Genomic DNA, 27,982 nt, shown 5'->3' on the forward strand with positions numbered 1-27,982 from the left:
ACGCCACAGCATGGATCTCCCAGCAGTCAGAGGTAAGCATAAATTCATCCTGTCGCCATGTGATCTGCTGATGAACTATTGATGATTCCATGACCTTGGAATGGCAGCATCCCATTAGGAGATTTCAATCTCATCATCTTGAAATATGGTTTCTGTTCCAACTTGTCTGCTTTCTATCCATGTGGCAGCTGCAGAGTCCAGATTTTTAGGTGCTTGGTCATCAGAAGTTAGACATAAATCTCTGCATCCGTAACTACAAATTTCTGCTGCAGCTGAATCAAGTTTTGGTTTTACTTGTTTTGTGTTTGATGGTTTGATGTCCAAAATGCAGACAAATTTCCTACTTTCTTTGGTGAAGAAACGGCCGGCAGATGGACGCTGGTCTGTGCCATCTGCTTGTCTTGGAATAACAGCAAGCCACTGACGGTCCTTTATATGCCTCTCAAGATTAAGTTTAGATAGATTTTAATCTCAGTGGTTCTATTAATTAAAAGAAAAACTGGATATTTTTCAGCAGATGAAAGGCAGCTTACACCTTCCTCCTGTTCACAAGTTTTTCTGGTAAAATACACAGTAAGTGTAAAATGTCTTGGGTACACAGCTTGCCAGACAGGAATTAGTTTAACTGAAAGCTGCTATTTCTTGACGGCTGTCTGATGAAAACAGTACCAAAACTCTTCTAGTCATCAACATTTAGCAGGTCTCAGCTGGTTATCTCAGTCATCACTGCTTGTTTTTACTTTTATTCTTTTTCCTACAAGTAGTAAGAGTCATTTACCATCTGCTGAGATGGATAGACATGTACACGTTTCTGCTTTATCCGAGTGGAATTTGACTTATTTTGACTTTGTGGCTCCCGCTCAGTAGTGATCTGTGAGTTGTGGGATTTCTGAAATGTTCCAACCGGAGGGAGCAAATAGTTCTGAAGTGATTGTTGAGCCGTGGTGTGATTGCACAGTTTGTGGAAAGCTGCAATGAGGACATATGGGGTAGGAGATTGATTGTTCTCAAGGTCGGATGTAGAATGTCAATATCCATCTCTGCTGGGGTGGGATTGGAGGGGTGGGTGGATACGAAAATAATGGGATGGACTGATGAGAGGGAGGCAAAAATAGTGAATGGGATAACAGAAGCAAAGAGAATGACTAATGATGGATGGATGAAAGGGAGGGGACGGTGGTGGAAAATAGCATACAAATGAATGAATGAGGAAATAAAGCTCATATGGAGGGAAGAACCACTACAGCTCCGAGGAACAAAACTACCAACTCGCTTGTGTTTTAATCTTTCATTCAGCACTTTGGTCAGTCCTGCTTGTTTTGAAGGAGATGAGTTTTTAGTTTGTAAGTTTAATTTTATTTGACTGAAATAAAAGGATTACATTCAAAGTTATCAAAAGCAAATTAATCACTGGGGAAAAGCTACATTTAACTGCAGTGTGTTTCACTTAGTAAGGCCATTAGTAGGCAATTAATTCATATTTGCTTGTATTCAAGTCTCGTCCTATATATATATATATATATATATATATATATATATATATATATATATATATATATATATATATATATATATACACACACATATGTGTGTGTGTGTGTGTGTGTGTGAGAGAGTATACATAGTATACATAATATACATAGTTTTTGTGACTTTAATGCGTTTGTGTCTTTATCTTGTATCTTTACTCCAGAGTTTCATGGCTCTTAGTTTAAAAAAAAAAAAATCTGTTTTGCTTTATGCTTGTTTTTTCCTTAAAAAACACGCTTTTTTAATCCCCTAGAATGTCCAAATTCTTATGCCACTGGAAATTTTTACTGTAACTCTAATATTTTTTTTATAGCTCATCTGAAATTTTCAATATAATTTTGTCCTGCTGCTTATGACACTAATATGCCACAGAGACTGTGCAGTGAAAATAAACTGCAGTTTCACAAGCAGATTTTGTGTCATAGTTTAGCCCTCATGTGATTAATAATCACCATCCAAATTTGACAGTTCAGAAAATGTAGAAATTGAAAGTCACTGTAGCTTTAGCATAAATCCTCTACTTAGATTAAATAAATGGGTAACAGAGAAGGTTAATCACACTTATAAGTTTCAGTGATTCACTTTAAATACTGTCAAATTCTGATTTTTGTGAATATGGTTTAAGACGCAGAGTATCATTATCTCTGAGGCAGCATTAACCTGCTGCTTCTACCTGCAGCTATGACCGCATAAAATGGAAATATTTCATATGTAGCTCGGTCCTCATGCAGCTCCACGCTGGTGTCTGAATAAGGGGTGATCACCTCTGCTGCATGATCAGACTGAAGTTGCCACTAAGTGATCCTGATCTGATTTCCTATCAGATATTAATGTCTATTATTGTGGATGAAACATTAATTATTATTTTGGCTGCAGCAGGGCTGACCCATTAGCTTTGGACCTCAGGGTTCTTTTGTACTCAACACAAGCTCTTTGGGAAGCAAAAGTCCAGAAACCAGTTCTTCTTTTGGTCGTTTTAATGATAAAAAACAAAAACAAAAATTACACAAAGAAACTTGAATCCAGACCTTTCTGCAAACAATATTAAAAGCAGTGTTGGTCAAAAGACTGTGTTGCTCCAAGATCCAGTGGCTTCTCATCTTCTTTTCTTTTTGTTTATTATAGACCGAGTCTAACAACCAATCAAAATTTAGCAACCTGCACGTCACCAGTCATTTTCCTGCAACACAGAACTTCAACATTTAAACATAAAATATCACAAAGCTATGATAACTGAAGATTAAATAACAGTAAAGAAAAATGGCTACAACATTTATTATAAAACAATAATTGAATAATTAAAACAATAATTATTATTAATGTCTATTATTGTGGATAAAAAGTTAAAATTACTGTAACACGTTGTAGACTGTTTGCTGCAGCCTTTAACAAACAGCTTCAGTTGTTAGTTAAAGTATTTAAAATGACACTTTAACTTTGGGTCTGTTCAGTTTTTGGCCAAGGATGTTTTCTATTTCTTTTTTACTGTTTTAAAAGTTCAATGCATTTATTCAGACATTAATAGAGTTTGAATTAACAATATCAATGTCTTTTTCTATTCTATTTTATTGTCATTACAAGTACAATGTAACCAAACACGGCTGGCATCTTACCAGAGTGCAAGTGCTAAAGCGATGCTAAGATAGGTGTAATGTGGTCTCTCTTATGTGCTTCAACCAAATAAAAAAAAAAAGTTAGCTAACCTGGGTACGTTAGCCTTCGGTTTTCTTTAGCCACTACGGGCCAGAGCTACTAAGATCCAAATGTGTGTGGTAATTTGTGTGCAATCTAGAATTTTGGGTGTGGGGTGAATCACGGTTTGCAGGTGATTTACTAAAAGTGATTGCATAAATGGGCAGCAGGTACAAATGTATCGTAGACTTCCTTTTTAAATGAGGTTTTGCATATTTTGTGGTTTTCAGCATGTAGAGAAAACATGACCAACAGCAAAGAAATCAGAAAGCAATGACATTGGATGAGGTATAAAGACTATGTTTGTGTTGTATCATGTTTGTAATAGTTACTTTGTGGAGGTGAGATGGCGGCATTGTTTGATGTTTAAGGCACAGCCCTCTTTTGAACAGCTAAGTCAATGCCGAAGAAGATGAATTGGCTCAAATTGCGGCCTTCTATTCTATCTCTTGTTCGAAGCAGATCGTGAGGAGGGATCTTAAGGCTCTGGTTGTGGGTAAGTTGGTTAAGCGGGAACTGCTTGTATTGACTTCCCTACGTGAGACTGAAACCGTTAGTATCTGCTGTGCTGCCTGTTGCATCCCACTGTTTTGCAGGTGGAAAGCTACAGGGCTGAGTCCTCTGATGTCAAGGATCAGCCTGAATTGGTGGCAACTGAGGTAGATAATGAGGTAGCTGGTGGGAGTAAGACTCCTTTCACGCTTCCTTGATTTGATTGGGTGGGTCAAGAATCGATGCCTGGTTGAGACTTCGATTGCAGTTGGAGGCCCAGGAAAAAGCACAGTTACAACTTGAAATCAAGAAGTTGCAGATATAAAAGTCCAGAGTGGCACAGATGTCTGCTGCGGTTCTGTTGGTTCTATTCCGTTGGGTCCATCCCTCTTGGCTGCTGACCAGATTAAGCCTTTGACATCACCAAGTTATTTGCTTTGGTACCAGAATTTAGAGAGACGGAAAAGAACTGTTATCTTTCACCCTTTGAACGCATAGAACAAGGGTTCAAATTGCAGAATCTATGGCAAAGCACGAGAGGTTGTAGCAGTGTTCCCTTTTCAAGACAACTTGAATTATGACAACTGTGTCATAATTTAAGATGTTGCTTTAACTATAAACAACTATTTTGAAGATCTATAAACTCGTTCCTGAGGCTTACTGCCAGAAGTTCAGGTCTTTTAAAAAGAGCTTCATGCAAACCTAGAGTTTGCTAGAGAAAAGGGCTGCTGCCAACTTTGTGGGTAATGCCCTGTCCAGACCATAAAACAATAGGGAAAAAGTGGATTTTGTGAAGATCTGTACATTTTTCCATATTTTGCATTATGTGACGGGTAATATTTGAGATGTGCCACAAACCCTTAAAAGGGTTTTATATCTTAATGGGGGGCAGTATTATGTCCCTCAGACACTTTATGTAAATTTGACTGTACAATCCCTTGTAGACCATTGGCTGCCTGCTTTAAGGCCATCCTGCACTTTTCTGATCCTGTGATTGGCTGGCTGTCTTGTCCCATCTCCTGTCCAAGATTGGCTGATCTTCATCCTCCCCAGCTAGGCCCAGCCCGTCAGCCCTATAAAAGGAGCAGGTTGGCAGACAGGTGCTGGATGCTGATTGGTCAGTTTGCCACACTTTGGTTTGGTTGTCAGAGTGATTGCCTAATAAGTGGTTTTTGGTGTAGTACGTTGTTTCTTTGTATCTGTTAGCCCAATAGGAGTAATTTGTGAACTGTCATAGTTTTAGCTTTGGTTTTTGCTCTGTTTAAGTGAAATTGTACTTGAACAGGTGAAACCTGTTGTGTTAAACCTAAATTCTGCATGTTTGTCACAAGCAAACTTTCCTGCAAATAAATGATTTTAATAAAAATATTTGTGGACTGAATACTTGCAAATCCCTAACCCTATTCTCTGGTGAGCTGGGAGGTTTGCAACAACCGGCTAACAACTGCGGCTGTGCTACCTTATTGCAGCGGAATATCAGGTACTTGTCAAACTAGAGGACATGCCCTTAATTAAGCCAAAATTTGAGATTAAATTACTTTTAAATGGAAGAGTTATAAAAAAAAAAAAAATCCCCTGCACCGACGGTTGTCAACCTAATCTATTAAACCTAAAATATTTTTTGTACCAGGCTGCAAACGTGTTTTTTTTTTTTTTTTTTTTGCTGTGAAGTTGGACTTTTTAACATAGGACTCTGGGGATTTGCTCTGTTTTAAAGCCCCTAGTGGATGAGTGTTAAACTTCAATTTTTCTGCATGGGCTTTCCTTTTAACAGACGGAGGTTGCTGCTTGGTGAAAACCTAATAACCGTGAGTCCCAACACATGCAAACAGTGCTTCAACTACCCATATTGCATTATCATTCATATAGACATGGATACATGCACGCTACTTTGCACCTTTGAAAAATGAAACCCTCAGTGTCGACTGAAAGTAAAACAGTTTCTCCCCCCCTTTCTGTTTTCTCTTAACTGTGTGGAACCAGCTCTTTATTATATATAATATATTATATATACTTTGTTTCTTCATCCTTTACATGCAGAGCTCCTGTCTTAGCTTATTCTGCTATGGGAAGAACTTTTAATTATTAATGTCTGAGAGCTCAGAGAGCAGACACATTATACGATCTTTCATGTCGACTGTTTAAATATGAACCTTGTGTGTGCACGTTGCTGAACTGTATATTATTTATTTGATTTTTGAAGAAATATATTAAATGCATGTTTCTTTATTTTTTAAACTGCATCTGTGATTTACACCCAAAAAACAGGCACTTATTATCTTTCTTGCCCTCCTCTTTGCATGTATACGTTAGATATTAAAGCTAGATATGTTGCCAAGTAGCGGCTTAGCAACATTAGCATGTTGCTAAACTTGAATATGAATTGCTAGTAAACTTTATGGTATTCTGTTAAACCTTTGGGGCAGCATCATAAATTATCATAAAGAGTTGTAGCTGCAAATTATTTCCAGTTGTGATCTGCCGGATCCTACATCCTGCTAGTTAATAGAGGGTACAAATACCACTGTTGGTCCAAAGATTGTGCAATCTGGCTAATATTATTTACATGTTGGCAGATGTTACATATTGTTATTCTTTTATAAGTGGCTTTTTCTTCAACTCTGCTGCAGTTCTTGGGTTTTATTCCAGCATAAAAACTGGATTGATTGCTGCAATTACAACTCAAGAAAGACTCAAACAAGTTTGAATCTATAAACAACTTGTGCAAATAGTCTCCACTACATTCATTTTGATGATTATTAGCATCATCCATCTCCCACTCATTTACTGCTACCCTTCCTCTTTTCCTCCCTCTCTGCCTGGACTTGCTGGTCTGCAGTGTCTATTTCAGTCTTTCCGTTGGGGTCAGATTCGGCACATCCGGTATCTCATCCAGTTTATTGTCATTTGATCCTGCTGCACTCATGGAGGGCACCAGGAGGAAGGCCCCTGGGTCTTAGTGCCTGACTGGTAGCCCCCAACACACACACACACACACACACACACACACACACACACACACACACACACACACACACACACACACACACACACATACCTAGTCATACAACCAGAAAAGTTGGAAGGGCTGTGGTCAAGTGATTTGACCTCATGAAATTAAATTAAATGTGATGCAGAGGAAGGAAAAGTTTTTCTAGGCCAGGGGTGTCAAACTCCAGTCCTCAAGGGCCCGTATCCGGCGAGTTATTGTTGTTTCCCTCTACCAACACTCCTGGTTCGGATCAAATGCATCCAGCAGCTTCTTGTCAACCTGTTTTTTTAGCTTTGGTCAGGTGTGTTGGAGCATGGAGACAACAGAATCCTTCAGGATACCAGCCTCGAGGACTGGAGTTCGACACCTGTGTTCTAGGCTATCCACAAAACTAAAGATCTGCATCTGTGTTTTTTTTTTTTTTTTAAATTAATTTATTTTTTTACATAAATCGTAAAACATGTAATCAATATAGCTTCATTTCTGTATCTATAAATGAAGGGATAATGACAGGTGGTGTCAAAGATGTGGGCCAAGGACCAAAGTTGGCTTGACAGAGGGTCCAGTCTGTCTGGAGTCTCTGTCTGGTCAGCAAATAGCAACTTTGTATGTTTCACCTCCATCTCTTTGAATGCAGTTTGGAGCTGCGTGTGGGACTGAAAAAGTCTCTACATTTGTCACTTTTTCTTTATAGAGTCACTACAGGGTCTGAAAACTTGCTAAATATAGGTCCAAAGCTGCTAAGTTATTGACCAAGCTGTGATATGTTCACCAGTGTAACCAATACACCACGAAGTTTGTGCTGTTTAAAATGCAAACTGCAATCGAACATGTAAATATTTAAAGTAGGGGTGGGACTTTAATTGAAATTGTTTAATTGCAAAACAATTAACACATTAAAAAAAAAAACACATTTCAATCGCAAAACCTTTTGTCACAGCACAATTTCCTGGTAAATTGACTACACTGATGCACACAGTACCGCCCCCAGTGACACTGGCAGTATATTTAGCAAATTTTCAGATCCTTTAGTGCGTTAGAATCACCAGTTAACTTCCCAAACATTGAAATCTATGATAGAAACGTTGCTGGAGTTTTTCTGGAAGAATTGAACTTTAGAAAAAGCCAGAACATCATGAATCCTGTTTGTTTGGAACATTCAGGCTGTTTGGACATGGTGGGCTCGCTGCTGTACACGCACAGACTTTAAATTCATATTGATCTTCTCAGCTGAAAAACAAGATTTCCCAAAATGTTTTGCTGTTAACTCTGATGGTTGGTCATTTGCTTTAACACAGCTGCAAAGTTTTGTTTTTCTTCATGAAACTTTTTTCTTGGAAGAAGGAGAGGAACAGAACTGAAAACATGATGGGCCAAAAGAAGCATGAAAAGGCCAGAAGAGATACAGGGCAGGTCAACAGTGGATGAATGTAAAGCGAACAAAGCCAGTGGAGGATGGAGAGAGAAAAGGAAGAGGGCAGCCCCTCTTGATTTCTCGGGTCACTGCAGTCAGTTTTAAAATAGCCTGAAACCATGATGTCATCAGTGAGAGATGCAGCGATGCTCCATCCATTAAAGTCCATCGACCATAAGCAGGTCTAGTCCAGAATCTGAGGAAGTCAGAGTCAGCAGGCAGACAAGGGATCAGCATAGATGACACATTTCACAGAAATCTTTATCAGCAAAACTAAATAGTGAGACTTTTAAAGACCCTCTACTTGCACTCAAATCTTTCATACAACAAAAATGAAGATTTTGTACAGATGTAGTTTTTCTGATACTTTGCTCATATAAACAACTAGTGTGGCAACTTTCTTCTTCACAGAACAAACATGTTTATAGTTTTAGTGTGTATAACATTTGTAGGAAAACATCCAGGTATGGAAAACCACAGCAGCCAGGTACGGAGAAAAGTTCCCATTTTTAAGAACTTTTGACGTCAGAAAAACTGAGCTCATTCCTTAAGTCAAAACAAAACACACAAAACATCTGAATCACAACTCTGTCTTGCTCATGTAAAGTTGCCATTTGCTTTTCTTATACTTATGCATAGTTCTGATAAGTACTCATGTTATTGATTCAAAAATACCTAATTGTCTAAAGTATCAATGAAAGTGTGGGAGACACGAGTTTTTTCTTTTAAAGGAGAAGAATGTAAGAATTACTGACATCTAGTGGTGAAGATGAGTTTAGTTGTGAATGGATGGTAGCCATCAATGGCCAAAATTCTCCAGGGGCCTCCGGTGCAGCGATCACTACACTACAGGTAACTACTTCAACATGGTTTACCTGTGTGCTCTCTTTCCCTATAAGCGTTATTTATCCTAATCGGTGCTCTAGCTCCTGTTTGTCCCTTCAGAGACACCATAATAAAAATTGTAAAACTAATATGGCACATGCCACGGATGTGGACCCATGTAAATATAAATGATAAATTCTAAGAGAATGACTTCTGGCAAAATGGCAACACACTAAAAAAAATCTGACCTCTCTGTCTGCCTGGTCCCAAACTTCATTCAAAACCTGTCCTTTCCTGAAAACAGCTCGCCCAAAACATCGATAACACAAGAAGAGATGAGTGGGGACACAAATATGGAAGATGTCGACCCCCAACGACAAAGACTTCCCGCCACTGAAAACGGCTATCGCTAACAAGCTAGCTCAACACAATTACCAATGGAAACTGTGAGACCCAGCAACCAAAACGTATCACGTACACTTAATACAACTCCAACTAAACTGCCACCTGCAAAAAAACTGACAACAGAGACCAAACCCTCGTTTCCCGACGTCCTAGCTGTAATAAAAGTCTTAGAAAACAAGGTAAAAGTGTTTGGCAAACAAGTGAAAGAAAACATATTCGTAAGCACCGTCCAGCGAGTTGAGCAGAACTCTGCGAAGATTGCTCGATGTACAGCCGAAGTAAACGTCCGAGAGAAGGAGCAAGCGATTCTCGTCAAGGAAAACACTGCGTTGAAAGAAAAAGTGCTCGAGGTAGAAAGATATAAAAGAATTTACGACTCTCTGGCCTCAAGGAGGAAGAAGGAGAAAACATCAGAGAGAAATTAGAAGAGCTTCTCCTCCAGATCGTCCCAGAGTGGAAGGATGAAATCCATGATGTAGTCGACTCTGTTCACCGCGTTGGGATGCGAGAAGATGGACATAGCCGCCAGATCATCATGCAGTTCATAAGGAGACGCTATCTAGATGCAGTTTGGAAAACAACCAAAGATTCCCCAGTCTGCAAAATGGACTTTACACAAGAGGATCGGCAAGCAAGGGAGCAGCTGTGGCCTAAAAATAAACAAGCCACATCGATGGGTAAGGTGGTATATTACAACGGCAACATCACTATTATCGATTTTGATCTAAGTGATAAAAATATAAACATGACCAAAGTTAAATGGCTATGACTTTAACAGACCAGCAAATTAGCGCTACCGTTTGATGGTCTATACACTAGGAATGTTTACAGAAATGTTACTTTGTTAAAGTTAATGTTCTATCATCTCCTCAAACTCTTCTAATATAACACTGTTAAAAGAAAGAGAGAGTAAGCTGTTCAATGTGAACACTATAATAATGAAAATGGTGCTATAATTCACTCACCTTAAGGACAGTTGAAAAGATGCTATTCAGGGACCTGCCTTAGTTTGTTTACTAAAGTTCTTGTTAAAGGGAAACTATCCTTTTGCTTACTATTCTTATTTATTTTTCAAAGATTTGCTTTTCTAGATTTAAAGATCTGTTGTTTCTGCTTAATGACTTTAAAACATAACCTGAAGCTATTTTCAGTAAATGCTAGGGGCCTCCGTGATAAGCAAAGAAGAAAAGCCATATTCCTTTATTGTAAAAATATATGTAATAAAGGAATATATCTCCAAGAAACCCATTCAAATACTGCAGATGAGAATTTCTGGTCCACACAAAGGGGGAAATAGGATCATATTTGCACATGGCACAACTAGATCTGCAAGGGTAGCATTTTTTTTAAATAATTGCCGTGGGAAATTAGCAACAATTAAAACTGGGGAAGACGGTCACTGGATTGTTCACATGCTTTGAAAGCTCACTACTAATTATTGGAAATATATATATGGGTACTGTAACATAGCACGAAATAGAAATCTTCTCATTGACATCGAAGCAACTATATTAGAACTTATAAACAGATACTGTTATAATAGGTGGAGACTGGAACCTGGTCTTACCTGGTCTTAGATGAGTGGACGGACAGATTCCCGAGCAGATTTACAAGTCCTCAACTTAATACAATAATGGTAAACTTATGTAGCACTTTAAATCTACATGATCCATGGAAAGAGAAATACCCAAACCACAAACAGTTCACATGGGTTAAACCAGACGCCTCATCCAGATCCAGACTAGATTATTGGCTTATTATAGTGTTGAATCACACCTCAGATTGTGAAATAATATCAATAACACCTGCAATACAGGACATCAGAAAAAAAGGATATTGGGAACTTAATGCAAACCTATTAAAAAATGAGGAATACTGTAAAGGCATTAAAGACCTAATACAAGATATTTTACAACAGAACAGCATATCCTCATACACTCAGAAATGGGAATCCTCAAAATCTAAAATTTGTCAGTATTCTATTCATTGCAGTAAATGCATTAAGAAAATGAATGAATTAGATGAAGAAAACACAGTTATATATATGTAAAATATATGTAATTACCAACAAAAGAGCACTAACAGACCAGACTGAACTCTCCTCATTACAGTCTAAACTTGATAACATTTATGATGAAAAGCCAAAGGAGCGTACATTAGGTCCAGAGCTAAATGGATAGAGGAAGGGGTCGAAAAATTCAGCATATTTTTGTAGACTTGAGAAAAAAAGACAAGGAAGGAACTCTATTCCAACCCTTACAGTTAATGATGCAGACTGTACTGATCCCCAGCTAATTGCAAAAGAAATATCAGCATTTTACCAAAACCTATACAGCTCATCAGTTTCCTTAACCGACTGCGATCTCTTTCTCCAAAAAATTAAAGATCTGATCTCCCAAATCAATAACGACTTCAAGGATGAATGTGATGCAGACCTTACCATAGAAGAATTAGACAAAGCAGTCATTCAGAGAAAATGAGATAAATCTCCAGGAACTGATGCTCTGATGGCCAACATTTATAGACATCTTTTTGGGACTTACTTAGAGATTTTCTTTTCCAAGTATTTAAGGAAGTTACATCGAATCTGTCCTTGGCAACTAGCATGAAACAAGGCATAATTACACTCATCCCAAAGCCAGGGAAAAATAACAAGATTATAGACAACGACCCCCCAATTTCTTTACTAAACGATTACAAATTACTAGCTTATATTTATACAGATTTAAAAAAAAGGACTAGACCAAATAATCAGTGCAACACAAACATGATTTATTGGAAAACAGATCTATAGACAACAACATAAGATTGGTGCAAGATCTACTCGAATAGTCACCTCGTAGAAGACAAAGGATTTATTTTATTCCTCGACTTCTATAAGGCCTTTGATTCACTAGAACATAATTTTTTATTTAAAATGCTACATATGTGTGGATTTGGATCTAAATTCTGAGACATAATTGAATCCTTCTATCAAGAAATACCAAGTTCAGTTCTACTTCCCCAAGAAATGACTCCCCGCTTAACGATTAATAGAGGAGTGAAACAAGGGTGCAACCTCTCACCCCTTTTTATTTATTATGGCAGCAGAAATGTTAGCTATCTATATAAAGAATTCACATATCAAGCTGAATGCTTTTGAGGAGCAAATATAAATAAGCCAATTGGCGGATGATACCACCATCTTTGTAAAAAACTTGGAGCATATCCCTGAAATTCTTGAACTAATTGATACATTTTCTAAAGCGTCAGGATTAACACTCAACCAAAATAAATGTGAATTAATGACCATACATGATTGCAACCTTACAAGTGCCTACAATATACCTATCAAACCATCAGTTAAATATCTTGGTATGCACATAACCAAAGCTACAAAAGACAACGAATCATTAAATATGAAAGATAAAATCTCTGAATGTAAATCAAAACTAAATATGTGGCTTCAAAGAGACTTGACTATTTTTGGAAGAACATATTTAACCAAAATGGAATCCCTATCTAGGTGCATTAATCCAGCATACTCTTTGGCTATCCCTGACAATTATATAAAAACCATTAACCAATTAAACTTTAATTTCATCTTGAAAAACCGGATTCATTACATTAAAAAGTCTGAAATAGTTAAAAACTATGAAGATGGGGGTGTAAAAGCCATTGACTACGAATTTTAAATGCTGTCCTGAAACTAAAATATCTAAAATCTTTTCTGCTAACCAAAAATAGCATCTGGTACTGTCTCCCAGGGTTTATTTAAAAAAAAAAAAAAAAAACTAGGTGGTATAGAATTTGTTCTTAAGTGTGACTTTAAAATTGAAAAACTACCAATCAAATTATCATCATTCCATAAACAGGTTCTCCTCTGTTGGAAACTCATGTACACACACAATTTTACTCCACACCAAACCTCCATCTGGAATAACAGATACGTGCTTGATATAGAGCAGGCAATTCACTCTATAGAACAATGGATGGAAAAAAAATATCTGGTCAGTTGCTCATCTCCTACTGAAGATGAACAAGATCACTGGCTATCCCACAAAAACTTTTGTCTAAAATATAATATCACCTGCTCAGAATCTCAGTTCACTAGTGATCAGAGCGATCCAGAGAGCAGTAAAATTATTAGTTCAGAACATAGACACCCGATCATGTGTGATAGACAAACTTTATGTCAATCGTTGTGATTTCCTATCAGACAGAAATTCAAACAAGATAATATGTAAACACTTATCCAACATATTATTCCCAGCTCAATCACACAGAAATTCTACAAACCAACTTTTCTCTAAACCAGAACTGAAAAAATGGAGAACTAACTACATAACTTTTCCCATAAACCAAAAAGCAAAAGAAGTCCCTTTTAAAATGTTAAGCAATATTTATCCATCCAGTGAGCTATTAAGAAGTTGATTTGGTATTGATAATTACAATAGCAGTTTCTGTGACAGTGACAACCACTGATAGAAACCACTGATTTCCTTTTCTTTGGATGCATGCATACCTCTATATTCTGGGAAGATCTACAGAAATACAAAATTCCAACGATCGCCTTCCCTCATCAGGAATAATATTGTGTTTGGTGTTCATGTGAACAATACAAAAAGTGACTTTGTAATGAACAATTTATTGCTGCTTGCTATATTTTTCATTCACATCTGCAAATGGTGGAAAACAAAACCCATTTTCCTTGCAGTTAAAAAAGACCCTGCGGACCACCTCAGTGCCTTAAAGCTGATGAAAAGGATTATATATCTTCTTACAGCATATGAGGAACTAAATATGTTCAATGACCCATAGCATGGAACTGACTGGAATCTCATTTATAAGGTTATTTATTTGTTTTCCTTTTATTTAATCACATTTCTTTTTATTATATTTATTTATTTAATTCTGTTAATGCTATATGACACCTATTCCGATGACTATGAATGTGTGCCTTTATGTCCAAGTCTTTTCAACTGAATGCATAAAATTCCCTGTATTTGTGTACAAATTGTTCAATAAAAAAAAAAAAAAGGTAAAGAATATAAGAATATAAACACAAGTTATCTTGGTAAAGTGATTGATTAACAAAAGAATGACAGTTTTAATAATTTACATGATTCTTTTCTGCCATTGACTTTTGATGTTATTACAAACCACAGCATGTAAATAGATGGAGAAACACCTGTGTGAGTTCAAATGCTGCCTACTTCATCTGCAGGTAAATCCTCAAAATTTTCATAAATTACATGTTTTCTTAGATGAATAGATGGTGTGTTTACTGTCCACTGATGCATGGGTTCAGACATGGCAGCTGAGTTGGTGAATAAGACAGAGCACACAGTGTGTGTTTTAGTGGAAAGAGTGATGGAAGAGGACTGTGTATCCCAGGGCACAGGCTCAGTCATTACTGATACTCCCTCAGCACAGAGGTTCATCCTCGGGTTACTGCTGACGGCTTCTTGGAACAACAACTCTGTCACAGTTTTGCACTCAGTTTGGTTCGATTCACTGACTCCATTCTTATAACGCACATGTGATGTTCAGGATCTTCTTTTGATTTCATCAGCAACACTCTTTCCTTAAAGTATTCTGATGCTGCAGACAAACAGGTGAAGGATGAATAACTTACAGATTATCTGCTAAATAAAACCCTCATTGTGCTGTGGTCCACCGTTGCCCACAAACAGACCTCATACTTTGGGAGATCAGTTCTAAGGATTGATATGTTTCACAAGGAAAATATAGATTTTTGACATTTATGGGAGGAAAAATGGTGTGATATGGAGTAAAATTAAGTTCTTTTATATAATCAGAATCTAATGTTGGTTAGACTGCATTTGGATCTCAGATGATGGCTGAAGCTGACAGTGGCTGAAGAGGTAGGTGAACATCATGGTAGTGTCAGTCAGGTCAAAAAGTATTTATGATGCTAAACTACATATAGGTTGCATGGTTCACAAAGTAACAACTAATCAGTACATCACAACTTCCTACACACAAATCAAAAAACATAAAGAAAAAAAAAGATGGATAATTCCACAAACACTACGAAGCTAAAAACATAACAGGCTAACTGGTGGCCATCATAAGAAAATACTACGGTGGTCTTGCAGCCTGACAGGAAGACTGCAGGGTATTTTAGAAGAAAAAACACAAAAAAGACAGCTCTGTTTTTCTGAATCGACAAAATAATTTTTAGCCTCCAAAAAGTCCATTCAGTTTTTATGAATTTCAGGCCTTATCCAAGAAATGTCACGAATTACCAGAGGCTGCAGCTCCATAGAATCCTCGTTTTTCACAGATGCATCATAGAAGTGTTAAGAGTCTGTCTCTGTCTGTTTACATACCTACCTACATACCTATCCATCCATCCATCCATCCACCCACCCACCCATCCACACACCCATCCACCCATCCATCCATCCATCCATCCATCCACCCACCCACCCACCCATCCATCCATCCATCCATCCACCCGTCCATCCATCCATCCACCCACCCACCCATCCACACACCCATCCATCCATCCATCCACCCATCCATCCATCCACCCACCCATCCACCCACCCACCCACCCATCCACACACCCATCCACCCATCCATCCATCCACCCATCCATCCATCCACCCATCCATCCACACACCCATCCACCCATCCACCCATCCACCCATCCGTCCACCCACCCATCCGTCCATCCACCCATCCATCCATCCACCCATCCATCCATCCATCCACCCATCCATCCACCCATCCACCCATCCGTCCATCCACCCGTCCACCCATCCGTCCATCCACCCGTCCACCCACCCGTCCACCCATCCGTCCACCCACCCGTCCACCCATCCGTCCACCCACCCGTCCACCCATCCGTCCACCCACCCGTCCACCCATCCATCCACCCACCCATCCATCCATCCACCCACCCATCCATCCACCCACCCATCCACCCACCCATCCATCCATCCATCCACCCATCTATCCTTCAAAAAAATCTTCAGTGAAACATCAGACTTAACTGAGACCTTAATTTTATCGTTTATCTTATCAAATATTTTCTGTAACTTTGGTCTTCAAAAGCTCACAGAACCTGTTTTATTCCCAGTAATGTGTATATGTTAATGTCAACTCATTGAAGTTTTTAATTGAAGCATTCACTTATTTTATTACTTACTGTGTATCATAACTATATTTATTACTGGACATGTGAACAACATGTGAAGATTTAGTTTCCAGATCGCAGGAACTCCTGTAGGGTTATCAACACAAAAACAGCAGACAGACAGAAATGGCTTTGCTAACATTCAGTTACATGTCACCCATCAGCTCCCCTATTCTCCATCTGTACAAGGACAGTACCTGCAGCACCTGACGTCTTGTCTTGGCCTATAGCAGCAGTTGTCTTCTCCTTCTGATCACCTCATCATTTTCTTCTTTTGTCTTCTCCAATCATTTAGCAGACGCTTTTGTTGCACGCATGTTGTTTAACACCACAAGATGTGCCGCCAGACCAGTTTTAAGGAGTAGAGAGTAAAATAAATAAACCAGGGATGATGGCTTTAAGTGCAAAGGCTGGCAATTTCTTATAACAATAAAAGTAACAGGCAACACATATAAGAGAACATTAAAAAAAAAAAGAAGAAAAGTCAAATAAACCATCCTGCAGGTTCTGATGGAAAGGTACATTATCCAGTAAGCACAATCCACCGTATTTTTGTTTCAACCAGGTTGAAAGTTAATTTTGGTTCATTTCAAAGTAATGTTAGAGTTTAATTAGACTGTTTAAAGTTCTGTTCTGTAGTCTATAAGAATGTACAGCACCTATTTTAGATATCCTGTTGTTTTCCTTAATCAACTCTTTTTTTCCTGTTCTCTCACATAGGGATAGGGAACACTTTCATTATTATATCAGAAACAAATAAAAATGGACCATGATAATCACACATAAAAATATTACAAATTTTGAACATAGGATAAAGTGGAAGAGTAACACTTCCAGTCAGTCCAAGAAAAAAGCTGTCCTGGAAAAAATACCAGTTCAGTTTCTTCAAATTCTTCCACTCTTACCACTCTGGCAGCGAGTCATCTCCAACTTGAATGCAGAAAGAAGAAAGCCTCCCTGGTGGGATGAAGAAGATGAAACCAAAGATGTTAGATCTGGGTCTGGTTTGCCGTCTTGAACCATGTCCACGTGCAGTCCGAACATCACAGATGAATCTTCGCTGTGACTCGGCTTCCAGTCGAGCAAACCGAAAACCTGACCTGTTTAACAAGTCATAACAAAATAAATGATTTCTAGTCCAACAGCACTAACAAAGTTTTACATTCCTTGCAGTCTTAACATTTCTGCTGCAGTGTACAGTGAATTTAAACTCACGCCAGAACGGCCTGAATAAACTCACGGCACATTTTCCCCCACAAATACTGAACACATCTCATTTAAACAATGCACATACACTCATTTAATAGTCCAGTGGTTCCCAAACTGGGGAACCACTGTCATTGATGATTGTTACTCTTCAACAATATGAAAACAATAAAAGAAAAATAGTTTCCAATAGAAATTTCTTTGAATAAAGCTTTTTTTTATTTTTATTTTTATTTTTATTTTTTGTCTTGTCCAGCATTTAGGCAGCAGAATGATGGTCTGGATGTTCTGCTGAGCAAATTTTCTCTGCCAAGGGAAGCTTTATAGATATAATGATCCCCTTGACTTTCTGAATTTTTATTTTATTTCTATATTTATTTTGTATTGTTGTTTGAATTGTAGAGTTTGTACTGCTGGACCAGAGAGGACAGACAAAAGACAGAAAGAGAAAGGAGAAAAAACACCTCATAAGAAAAGTGAAAGAGATAAAGGGAGAGAAAAGGGAGAGAAAAAAACCCCCTAAAAAATAACCCAAAAACAAAAAGAAAGAAAACAACCTACAGATGTATACATACACACACATACAGGCACACACATACATATACACACACATACACACGCATACATATACACACACGTATACACACACATATTATATATATATATATATATATATATATATATATATATATATATATATATATACACACACATATATATATATATATATACACATATGTACACATATGTACACATACATACATATACACACACACCTCTATGCACACACATACATACGTACAAACATTTACGCACTTGCCAGTGTTAACACATATACATACACATACAAGCCAACTTTAGATCATAGTAACTAAACTATGAATCTAAATAGTTAAATATAAATGAGAAACAAACAGAAATGAGAAAACTAGTTGCTGTTAGTGAATAAAACTGCAGACGACTCGGTGACTGTGTCACATGCAGAACATGCAGAGTGGAACGTGTTCAGAGAAGATCATGCCAGTGTGACCCTTCCCACACAAAGGCAAGAGGCATGCCAGGAGTACCCCCGAGACCCGGGCCATCGGCAGCCACCCCCAGGCGCAGACCCCAACCGCCCCACCGCGGAGCCAGCCATGCACCGACCCAGGAGGCGGCAGAGGGGGGTCCCAGCCAGAGTCCCCCGCAGTCAGGGGGACTCTTTGTTCTTTGAACAAAGCTATGCCGTTAGCATCAGGTCTCCAGTAGTTCTCCATTAGCATTTGGACAGGACGGCATAGTGGAAACACAATAAAACAAAATGAAACTCACTAAAACCAAATTCTTTTAGCTTTTATTTATTCTCCATCTTGTCTCGACCAGGTAAGTAAATGGTTTAAATCAGCCTTTAACACGTTGTTCGTCACGACTTGTTCTTTTCTTCCTCTGCTCTCCGTCACATCTCTGCCTTTGCAGTGCCATCTAGCTGCTGTTGCTAGTCTCTTAAAGGGCAGTGACATGTCTCCCTAAGAACACAGCTATAGTCCTACATTTTAAATAGCTGTTTCCAATAGGTCTTGAAGAATGAGCAATAAATTTATCCACAACTTATTTAATCTATTTGTCCAACTAATTACTGTTTTTTTTTCTCATTTTAACATGGGCTACACTTTTATCTAAAGTGACATATGAGAGGGAGAACAAAACAAGCACAAAATCCAACTTAGAGGACATCGTAGGTAGGTGCTAATCGATCAAGAAGGCAACATACTCATTTAGAATGGTTGTTTCTTTCTTGCATTTACTCATAAAACCGTTTAAATCTAAAATATTTTATGTTCTGTATGTTGATAGTTTTGAAAGTGGTTCAGTAAATGTTCAGAAACTTCCTATAGTTTGGCTCCATGTTGACTGGTGTTGCTTCACACCACCTGCTTCCAGATAAGCATCAGACCCTCCATCAGGTTACGATGTAGCCCGCCAGGGGACATGGGGGATTATTTTCCCTTTGCGTTAGCATGCAATACTTTTTGTGTTGCCTTGTAGTACGGGGTCATCTGACACACAACTGTTTCGTTCGCTGAGTTTCTTTAGATTTTTTTGGTCTTTAGCTGTGCCTTTCAGTATCAAGTCAACCTAACATGCACACCTAAGCCTGACATATTCATGCTAACAGCCCTTGCTGAAACAAGTGCAGCCCAGTAATCAGGAACCCTTTTTTTTGTTTTAATGTTCTGGTTAGTCCAACCAAAAGTTCTAAAACAATCCAGTTAGGTTGTAAGTGTCTGCTGCAGACCAACAGGCCACAGACTAGTTGTTGACTTTACTTGCAGTATTGCCTCAAAAATGCAATTGGTCCAGGCAGCTCCTTTTTCCTCTGATTCTGGGAGTTTATGTAGAGAAGCATTTTCCATCAGGCTGGCCACAGCTTCTACTGCTTCCTGTCGGCTAAAGACGGGCTGAAGACGGGCAGGGTGGGCAAACCCAACACAGGCATGGACAGTGTTGAAAACCAGCAGAGGGGGAACTTAATAGTTTTGGGCATCTTAAAAGTGTAGAATATAACACAAGCTTGTTTAGACAATTATTTTCAAAGTCTGCTAAAAAAATTTAGTCCTGGGGTTGTTGTTCATAAATGCAGTCAATGGTGGACCTAAAATGTCTCCATGCTTGACAGAACTTTGACTGACTTATCACTGATCAGTAAATGAGCAGCGCATTACGCTGTGCTTTATTACCTCAGCCAAGGAGGTTATGTACTTACCAGCATTTATCTGTTTGTGTTCAAGATAACTTTATGGACGGATTTTCATGAAATTTTCAGTTGTTGTTGGAAATGTTAAAAGGAAGAAGTGATTTAATTAGGTGGTGATATGGATCACTGATTGGATCCAGGAAATTTTTAAAGAATTCTTGGAGGCTTGTGCTCTTCGAATGCTATTCTAGTATTGCACATTACAATGGCAGGGAGAGGAAGTAATAGTTCCTGCCCATCCTAAGAGTTCAGTTGCTTTCCACTGTGTTCATGTTAATGATGATTATTAATCTGGAAGAAGATTTTGTTCGACAATCAGTAGAATATAAACAGTTGGTATTGGGAGAATCAATATGTCAGTATCAATCAGTTCATTACAAATAATTAGTCTTAAACAACCACGCAGCTCAAAAGCTTTAGTGTTATTCATTTTACTACGAACACAGTGGGAAAACACAGAGGTCCAGATCCTGGTTTCCACAGTGGCTACAGCCTTGACACTAATGTAGCAAACCCAACAACACACGCCGCGTTGTTGTTGTACCATAGAATTGTGACATGACATGACAGTCGCTGTAAACCGACTGTAATGGTATTATTTTCAAGCTACAAGTATACTTATGTCAATAATTTAAGTCAGATGAGTTTTTGATAATGTACAATATTATGGACAAATGTAAAAAAGGAAAAAAAAGCACCTTGATGCAGCTTTGCTGGATCTCATTCTGCAGAGCTCTGGCAGTGCTCCTTCTGTTCCTCCTTGCACAAAGAAGGAGGTAGCGGTCCTGCTGCTGGGTTGTTGCCCTCTCACGGCCTCCTCCACGTCTCCTGATGTACTGGCCTGTCTCCTGGTAGTGCCTCCATGCTCTGGACACGACGCTGACAGACACAGCTAACCTTCTTGCCACAGCTCACATTGATGTGCCATCCTGGATGAGCTGCACTACCTGAGCCACTTGTGTGGGTTGTAGACTCCGTCTCATGCTACCACTAGAGTGAAAGCACCGCCAGCATTCAGACCAAAACATCAGGCAGAAAGCATCGGAACTGAGAAGTGGTCTGTAGTCACCACCTGCAGAACCACTCCTTTATTGGATGTGTCTTGCCAGTTGCCTATTATTTCCACCTGTTGTCTATTCCATTTGCACAACAGCATGTGGAACTGATTGTCAGTCAGTGTTGCTTCCTAATTGGACAGTTTGATTTCACAGTGTGCTTGACTTGGAGCTACATTGTGTTGTTTAGGTGTTCCCTTTATTTTTTTGAGCAGTGTGTTTTTATGTAAAAATAAATGGACTTCCATGTCGTCCATTAATGGACACCTTGTGGGGCATTATCCCTAACAATTATATATATATATATAGTTCGGCAGTCCTGCGATGGACTGCCGAACTGTCCATAGTGTGCCCTGCCTATCGCCCAAAGACTGCTGGGATAGGCTACAGCTTCCTCGTGACCCTTGATCGGACTAAGTGGTTAGGATAATGAATGAATGAATATATATCTATATATGTATGTGTGTGTAAGTGTGTCTATATCACTTGGATCCAAACACTTGATAATCATAGACCTGTATCCAATTTACCATTTTCAGTAAATTAACAGATAAAGTTGTTTTTATTCAATTACACGAGTTCCTGAATAAAAACAATATCTTAGAAAAATATCAATCTGGCTTTAGGATGAACCACAGTACCGAGACGACCCTTTTAAAAATTGTTCATGATCTTAGATGTAATTTAGATTCACAAAAGCTTTCCATCACGGTTCTCCTTGATCTCAGTGCCGCCTTTGATACAATAGACCATCATATTTTATTAAACAGACTAAAATGGCTGGTGGGCATCTCAGGAACTGTTTTGAAATGTTTCACTCCTATCTCACAGGCAGACAGTTTTTTGTAAATATGGATCCTTGCTCCTCAAGGACCCATGGAATTAGATGTGGAGTTCCACAAGGATCAATTCTAGGCCCAATACTTTTTTATCTGTATATGTTGCCCCTTGGGGACGTCATCAGGAGACATGGCATTGCTTTTTAGAACTATGCTGATGATACGCGGAGAACCAATCAATACTCTTTTAAACTGTTTTAGATATTAAGTCATGGATGGCAGAGAATTTCTTACAGCTTAACCAGGACAAACTGAGGTAATTATTGGTCCTGAAGACAAGAGAGAGATCATTTTACGCAGACTGCAAAACTTTAGACCTTCTAACTGTGTGACAAATTTGGGTGTTTTATTTGACTCTGAGCTTAATTTTATTCCACACATCAGAAACGTCACAAAGATGGGATTTTATCATCTAAAGAACATTGCCAGAGCCTGCCCATTTCTCTCTTGACAGCACAGAAATGCTGATGCATGCTTTTATTTCTAGTAGATTGGGTTATTGAAATGCCTTACTCTCTCGTCTGCCTAAAAAGTCCATTACAAGCAAACAATTACTCCAGAACTCGGCGGCATGTGTCTTTCTCTTTGTTGTTGATCCGTATGTACAAAGTTACTAGTTGGGAGCTTCAGTTAGGACATCAGTCTATATTTAGGTTTCTGTTTGATTCGGTCTGGGAACATTTTCTTCCTGCCAGGCAACTTTAAAAACATTGTTTTCTAGTCAATTGTTCATAACAGGGTTTAAATATTCTGAATATTAGCGCTCATAGTATTTTCATCAGAAAACTTTGAGCTCTCTAATGACTGCTGCACATTTTGCATCACACCCTTTGACTGAAAGATGTAGCCATGTAAACCGTGTTTGGGAAGTTGGCTACCCTGAACCTTCACACAATTACAAACACACAATAACAAACATGTGAATTAAAGAAAACACAGACACGTACAACCCTCAGCTCCTCTTGTAATATGAGGCGGGAGGTTACTGGCTGTCCCACCCTTCCACATCCTTTGTGCATGCACACACAAACACACTCTTTCAGGTCTTATTCCAGCTGCTGTTCCCAAAGGATTGATAACAGACACTCCCCAGCAGAGCCAGATGGAGCATCACAAGCTAAAACAGCTGTAACACTCAGTGCAGCTAATGACTGACTTCATTCTCTGGTCATGTGATCTTACCAGAACCACTAACACAAACATCATTTTCCTTTACAGTCCTTCCAAGCAATAACATCTAAACTACAAAATCTCTGCTAACACACTGTAGGCCTCATCAAGCTCACTGGTTGTAAAGTCAGGAGATATTTGGTTAAATATTTCTTCTGCATCTTCAAAATTTAATCTATATAATACTGAACAGCTTTGCTTGCTCCATCACTGATCAGAAGTTGCTACAGTAAGAAATTTATGTCTACCTCAGCATCCAATCCTCTGACATGATTTGCCATAAGCTATATTGTGCACCCCACCTCCAAAAAAGAAAAATGGAGGTAATTAAAATGAACAGCTCCCCCACCCCCATAACAATTAGATGGGCTGATAGACGAGAAGAGTATGAGAGCACCAGCCACCACTCTGCCTGATGAGATTAACCACCAGGACCTTCTTCTCTCTCCTCAGAGTAATCGAAAAATGCATCCTCATCCAGCAAACCTGGCTCTGCTTATCTCCTGCTGTAAAGCTGGACCTCTAGAAGGAGCGGAGAGAGGGCTAGACTCTACAAAAAAGCAGCAGCAAAACAATCTTGTTTTAGAGTTTGCTAAAAAGTCTCCTTGAACACTGAATAGAACTGGGGGAAAAAGCATTTTGCATTATTTTAATCTTAACAGCCTGGTTAATTAATAACATCTCTTTGAGATCAGTGATAAAACTATTAGGTTTCATCTGCCTCCATCAAACCTCATTTCAGTTTGCTGTTTGCGTGTGTGTGTGTGTGTGTTTTTAAAACTTTTCACACAGCTTTTCTTCTACTAGTCTTTTTGTGTAATGAGTTACCCTGAGGATCCTTAATACAGCCAAACACAGGGAGTTCTGGACAAATGACCAGTTTATTGGTGGAGGAGTATGAACAGAAGATCAGTCCGGGGGAATGGTCTGCAGAAGAAACCAGGCAACAGCTGGGAGGTAAACAGGATGGCAAAATACTCGTCGAGGCAACGACAAGGCTCAGAGATCCAAAGACAGGCAGGGTCGGTAACCAGAAGATCCAAAAAGTTGCAGTGTCCGTCGAGGGCAAGGCAAGGAGGGTAATCCAGGGGCATAAAGCAGAAGGTCGGCAACTGAGGATCAATCCGTAGAACGCTGGAACACAACTAGACATAGGTCTGATTATTATCTGGCAGAAAAGGAGGGATTGGAGGGAGCTTAAGTAGGCAGTGAGAGAAAAGGAAACCAGGTGAACTGAATGAGGTAGCAGAGGCAATTAGGAAGCCAGCAGGTGGATCGAGTTACCAATGATGAGCGCCAGGAGATCAGGGTGGCAAAAACATGACATTTTTGCACATAACACACAAGAAACCAAAAAGATTATTAACTAACCTGCTCCACTGAGGTTGCATTGAGGATTACTTTACTTTGTGTTTACACTATTCTTTTAAGTTTTACAGTCATTAACCCTCATCCCACCAACACCACCACTAGATGTTCCCTAAAAAATTAACAGAAATTTGTCATTTTGCTCATGTAGTTGAGATTTGTAATGTGTTAAACGTCAGCCAGAGGTTGACGCTTCACCTGTTACATCAACCTATTACCAAAGATGGAAGCTTTGTTAAGTCGTATCATCACAGAAACAGAACTAATGACAACTGTTGTCATAGTGGATTGGATAATAAGTTGTTCTTCACGACTGTTAAATCGCTGTGCCTGTTTTTGTGAACACAAAAAATTGGATCATTACTTGATTTCTGGAGTGATGAGATTATTTATGCAATCATGTAAACAGCATAATCTGATTATCTTTCATCAGATAATTGCAGTTATCTGATTATGAGAAACGGTCTCAACACACGTAGCTTTCTATGCGCTGCTTTGATGTTTTCATGCTTCTGATAATTTTTTTTTTTCATATATGCATATTTGCAAAAGACACAAGTTCACAACGTGAAGGGTACACAAAAGAAAAACATGATGCACCAGCAAGTCATAAAATACACTAAATAAAACATTCACAGCTCCCACATTAGCAGCTAATGCTAAGGCCGTAGGCGCCATCATGTTCCACAAAGACCAGATGTTGTAAAAAGAACTGAAAGTTACATTACTGTGTGCGCATGACAAAGGAAATAATAACAGACTGGAAAATATAGACACAGGTTTTCCAAAAGCTGCATTTCAGAAGTGGATAAATAATCTGATTATCTGAGTTTGATGGTCATGTAAACAGACTTATTCATAGTTACTGTAAGGATGGAGAAATGCAGCAAGAGCTCGGATAATCTCTCATCACGTCCACATCCTTCAGTGTATGAGATGGACGTCATTATTTATTTCAGAAAAAGTTCATGTTTTGTCTAAATATGATCAAAAACAGGATTTTGTGCACATCTTTTTGCAATGTGATCCAGATCAGATGCCTCTGCAGTTCATTGATTATTTCTGCAGCTTTTGAAGTTTGACTGAAGTTCTGAGACCGGAGGACCAGTCAGTCCAGTTCTGTCATTGTGAAAATGCTAGAGGACTAAATTCAGACAGGTTAATAATCATTACAATATTTCTTCCTTTTTTAAAGAATATTGATCACAGCAGCCTACCATTTCAGTAAGACTGATGCAGATAAAGACGGATTTCTTTACTAATGGTCTCGTTCATGAAACAATGTTTTGATACACATCGCTAAAAATGGTTATTTGCTGCTACTCCCTCATCTAATGATCAATATGCATTTCCATTTGGCCTCATTAGTCAGCGAGGACTAGTTCCATGTGAGGAGTGAAGCAGCCATCCCTGCCCCTCAGCCACATGGCAGGTCCACAGTTTTCTGTCTGTGTGTGTATAGCTGAGTGGGTACAGTGTGTATATGAGTATATGTTGCTCAAAGGAATTTATTTATCAAAGAAAACCTCACATTTTCAACACAAGTCAGAAACTTGAAGCTGCTGATGTAGTTTGTTTCCTGGTTCTGGTTTAGTTGCAATTTAACCTTCAGAATGTCAGAAAACATGACAAATATCCCTCTGACACAAGTTTACCTTGTTACCTGTTAAATCTGTGAGATTAACATTCCTCCTGACTTTTCTTAAACTGCTCAGCATGTTGGCAGCCTGCGTTTGCAGGTGGGATTCTTCCATGGCAGCAGCGGCTGCGTTTAACAGATGCTAAATTACAGAGTTCTTTTTCCGACTAAAGACTAATAACAGTGTTAGTTTGGTAGCGGAGCCTCAGCGGTCACGATGACATGGCCGGTGGTGGTCCATCGGCTCTGCTGCCAAAATCTATATTAAGTGCTGCTTGAATATTTGTAAAGTAATATGTGGGCTACTGTTTACTGTATGCAGTGGGGTATCCTTTGTCAATGATCCATACTTGAGTTATTAATCACCAAACACTTATGCTTGACTCTGAGAATGTCTTGCTAGCCTGTTCACATAAAAATTCCATGACTCTGATAAGATCACATTCGTAATTTAGAGGCGATATGAGACAATCATTTTAAGATGAATTAAAAGCAACTATTTGTTTTTCTATGTCTTTCCAGGTTTATCTGATGTGCTGTGAGTGTTGGGAGCCCTTTGGCCCTGGTGCCACCCAGCTGGCTTACCAGGATGGACCCTACTCATTCTTTGAGAATGGAGCTGGACTCAGTTTTGTCGCTTGACCAGATCCGTGCCATCCGGGCCAACAACGACTATGTGGAAAGGCCTGTGGCATTGGAACCGGCATCTCAGTCGGGATTTTTTTATGCCCATGAGGACTGCTACCCTCATGGTGTGTATACTTATAACCCCTCCCCCCTGCCCCACAGCCAAAGTCAGATGCACCACACTCATCTTTCCCACCTGAGCCGTTCCAGTACCGTTAGCTCCTCCATGTCCCGGACCAGTGCCACCTCAGACCAGCGGCTCCTGGCAGGTTTGACGCCGTCTCACTCTGGCTTAGGTTCAGTGATCCATTCTCAGCCTAAAGGGGAACTTAAGCCTGATGCTTCGTTGGGTAAACGGCTGACAGTGGACGAAACCGACCTCAGTCTTCATCTCTTCATCTGTGAGCGATGTGGTCGCTGTAAATGCCAAGAGTGCTGCACCCCTCGCCGCCTTCCCTCCTGTTGGGCTTGTGGACAGCGTTGTCTATGCTCCGCCGAGAGTGCCATGGAGTATGGTACATGCCTGTGTTGTGTCAAAGGACTCTTCTATCACTGTTCTGCCCAAGATGATGAGGATAACTGTGCTGACCGGCCGTGCTCCTGCACTCCAGCCCACGCCTGCCCCCGCTGGAGCACCATGGGTCTGCTGTCGCTCTGTCTGCCCTGCCTCTGCTGCTACCCTCCTGCCAGGCTGTGCCTTGCCCTGTGCCAGTGCGCTCATGACCGGGCCACTCGACCAGGCTGCAGGTGCAGCAACACAAACACTGTGTGCCGCAAAATTTCTGCCTCCAACCCTAACCCTGGTCACCCCTCGCTACGTGGCAAAGCTCTGGAGAAGCCATTATGA

General features: G+C 39.3%; 1 protein-coding gene across 1 annotated transcript; it reads left to right on the top strand.

Moving 5' to 3' along the window:
- LOC306761946 (protein sprouty homolog 3) lies at positions 1 to 27,982 on the top strand (the record flags this gene model as incomplete). Its single annotated transcript, XM_079248283.1, has 2 exons — positions 1 to 32; positions 27,031 to 27,982. The coding sequence occupies exon 2, from the start codon at positions 27,098 to 27,100 to the stop codon at positions 27,980 to 27,982; it is 885 nt and encodes a 294-aa protein (XP_079104409.1). The 5' UTR covers positions 1 to 32; positions 27,031 to 27,097.

The sequence above is a fragment of the Telmatherina bonti genome (genome assembly GCF_933228915.1).
Source record: "Telmatherina bonti genome assembly, chromosome: 10".
NCBI lineage: Eukaryota > Metazoa > Chordata > Actinopteri > Atheriniformes > Telmatherinidae > Telmatherina > Telmatherina bonti.